The 3,224-nt window shown below is 50.7% G+C and overlaps 1 protein-coding gene across 1 annotated transcript in view; it reads left to right on the top strand.

Annotated features, from left to right (window-relative positions):
* The first annotated feature begins 451 nt into the window (after positions 1-451).
* LOC123190023 (uncharacterized) overlaps positions 452-3,224 on the top strand; it is a 4,345-nt gene continuing 1,572 nt past the window's right edge. Inside the window, exons 1-2 of the mRNA XM_044602568.1 lie at positions 452-1,119; positions 1,233-1,434. Coding sequence (XP_044458503.1) covers positions 682-1,119; positions 1,233-1,434 — 640 coding nt within the window. The 5' untranslated portion in view covers positions 452-681. The remainder of the gene's footprint in view (positions 1,120-1,232; positions 1,435-3,224) is intronic.

Here is a 3,224-nt window from a genome sequence, read left to right as displayed (position 1 = left end):
CGGCGCCAAAGAAGGGCAAGACATCGGCGAAGAAAAACATCGGCAAGACATCGGTGTATTGAACTTGATTTGTATTTTGAACTTGGTTGGATGAATTTGTGGGCATGATTTTAAACTTGTGGGCATGAATTTTTTTTTCATCAACTTGTTTGTGTGAAATTTCGTGTTGAAAATATTTATCATTTTATGTTGAAAATGACATATGCAATGCACCGGCGAGTCGCGCGCGCTGCATTTTTGCGCGCTGCTGGAGCAGCGCGCTCGCTGCATTTCAGCGCGGCTGCTGGAACGGGCGCTGCGCGCCGCGCCAAACCAGATGATATGCACGCGACAAATCTGTTTTTTACGCGCCGCGCGTCCGGCTCTGTTGGAGATGCTCTAATCCCGGCCTGCCAAGCGCAAACATCCTCTGCACCTCTGGCGCGGCTCGCTCTAGCTTCCAAACAAAATTTTACTACGCTACCACCCAAACCATCCCACTCCCCGAATCTCCGACTAACTCGTGCGTGTCACAATCGGCAGATTATATACAAGATTACTACTCGTAGTGTCTTCGTCTGCAGCTCTGTTCACCACCCTCCAAACTCCAAAGGTCACAAAGGTCTCGTCTCCTCTGCTCTACCAGCCATCAGCCGTGCAATTCAGTTGGGCAGCCGTGCAAGAAAGCGCAGGGTGCCAGCCATGGAGTTGGAGGGGAGGCCGGCGCTGATGCTGAAGGAGTGGCTTGAGCTGGAGTTCACCGCGGAGCTCTCCCGCGACGGCTTCGGGTGCTACCCGCGCCACCTGGTCGCCGAGCTCCGTACCACACGGCGGAACGGCGACGTCATCGCGAGGGTATCCGCCGCGGTGAGGGCCGCGCTGTTCCGGCCGCCTGGAACTGGAAGGGAGGGGGAGGTCGCGCTCGCCGGGAATTCTCCGAGGAGGCTGCGTATGGGCTTCTGGAAGAAGCGGAGGGGCGAGGAGGCGGTGGACAGGAGGGCGCCCAGCTGTTCACCGTCGACTACCGCCGGTGGGAGGAGGGATGGTTCGTCACCGGCGACGCTACCGCGACGACGGAACCCGGAGCGTGGCCAAAGCGTAGGTGCAGGTGCCGCCGGCCGCCGTAGCAACGAAACAAAGGTAAGAGTGCACTCTTCTCCTGAGAATTCACCTCACGTCTCGATTGTCTTTTCCGATCATGTTCTTAGTCTAACCTGGTTTTTGATCTGCATCGGGTCGGGCGACAATAACAGGTTGCGGGACTCGAGGCGACGCCCCACTTGGAGCAGGAGCAAGAGCGGAAGCAGCGTCTGAGCCCGGTCTCTGTGATGGATTTCCTCAGCCAGGATGAAGACGACGACGGCAACGAGGATGAGAACGGCGACGGCGACGGCGTGGATGGAGACGACGAGACCGCGTCGCCGACGTTCCAGCAAAGCATCGCCAACATTCGAAGTAAGGCTTTCGGCACTTCATCTCGCTTCATTCCGAAGTGAATTGTTTTCGTTGATCCAGTCACTGCTACGTTAACTCCCTGCAAAATTGCACTCGCACATGCTGATTTAGTTAACGCCCGTAAGACCAGCCTAGGTTTTCTTTAGGACAGTAATAAGTTCAGGCTAGCTGCTTAGGGCATGTACAATGGTGCTATCTTAGGAGTGCCACGTAGGATAGATGATGAGGTGGAGCAGAAAGAACTCATAAGAAAAGGCTTGTCTTCTCTTATTTAAGAGAAGACAAGAGATGATCTCTTAGCACAATATGTCTCATCACATTTTTAGGAATTGCTAGTTATTGAAGATAAGGCTAAAAAATAACCCATTATAGACGAATTTTTTTATCATCTCTAAATCACATGCAAGACTTAAGATAAGACTATCTTATCTACCATTATACATGCCCTTAGGCGTCTCGATCACGTAGCGATAGTTGACTGCAGTCCCCGACCGACAGTCACAGACTCACAGCGTTTTCTACCACGGCTTGTCCGTCCTCCGGAGTGTAACCGTACGTGCGGCAGCCACCAGCAAAGTTGCCTTTTGGTTCGTACGTACGTACTCCCTCCGTCCGGGTTTATTAGGTCTAAAGACAACTTTTCTTAGACCAAGACACATAGTAATTTGCTCACAGTAATTATTCCATTCCACTCTCAATGCACTCTCTCACACGCACGCAGCCAATGAAAAAGCACACATGAAGTGTATTAACTTTTCAGCCATGGCACCAACAACAATAGCTTTCAATACAACCAATGAAATGGTTGCATGCATGCACCTTTCCAATGCGGGGCCTTATAAAAGGGGACATGCTTGTGATGCTGAGAGGCCTAATAAACCCGGACGGAGGGAGTACTACTACTCAAACCCGGATTAGTTAGAAAATAATCGTGTGGAAATGATATGAGGCACTAATCAATGTAGGTCAAGTACAGCCCGATGCCCTGATCGATGCATACATGCACACGAACCGTTGGCGTATTAGGCTATGGCTATGATAACCACAAGCCACGAATATATCTCCGGTGACCCATTCCTGTCTCCCATCTTATCGACTCGAGCACACCGTTGGATGCAAATACGTGCAAGCAAGGAACAGTGTAGTGTAGTACTCCTACAAAAAGGAGCGGGGGAAACGTGACGTTGATGGCCGAGCGGCAACGCATAATGGTTGCGTGGAGAATTGTTTATGAGCACATTAAACAAGTGTTAACTCCGGGGGCCAACTTGATTCTCGACCCCGGCCTACACCATCGGAAAGTACAGGGCATGTCGTATTCTAAAGTTTGCGACGCAATATGAAAAGCGAAAAGGAGGGGAAATGATGGACGGAATAATCGCCTTATCAACCGTTTAGCGGCTGGCCAGTGGGTGTAATCATGCAGGGCGTACCATCCATCTGGTGCTCGTTCAGAATGATCTTGCTTTAGCTTTGCATACCGTATATGTTAGTGGCGTTTCATAGCTCAAAAGGGGAATACGCCCGGCTGTCGACTATGATTGTGTTGTTTAGCTGTGCATACTTGCAGTTAACAATTTAGCGTGCGCCGGCTCGTTAAGTGTCATATATAGCATGAAGATGGGCAGAAATCTAAAGCAATATGCAGTGAGTAAGGGCATCTTCACCGCGGATCATCAGATTTTTCCTCGGGCGTTTGAGAACACTTTTAGGCCTCTAACGCTAGTCCTCAAATTACACGAACTGGTCCGGACAACCAAAATCCTCCAAAACATCCTCAAATCAAGGCG

This window comes from Triticum aestivum, chromosome 2A (genome assembly GCF_018294505.1).
Source record: "Triticum aestivum cultivar Chinese Spring chromosome 2A, IWGSC CS RefSeq v2.1, whole genome shotgun sequence".
Lineage (NCBI taxonomy): Eukaryota > Viridiplantae > Streptophyta > Magnoliopsida > Poales > Poaceae > Triticum > Triticum aestivum.
This window is presented reverse-complemented; position numbering and strand designations above follow the sequence as displayed.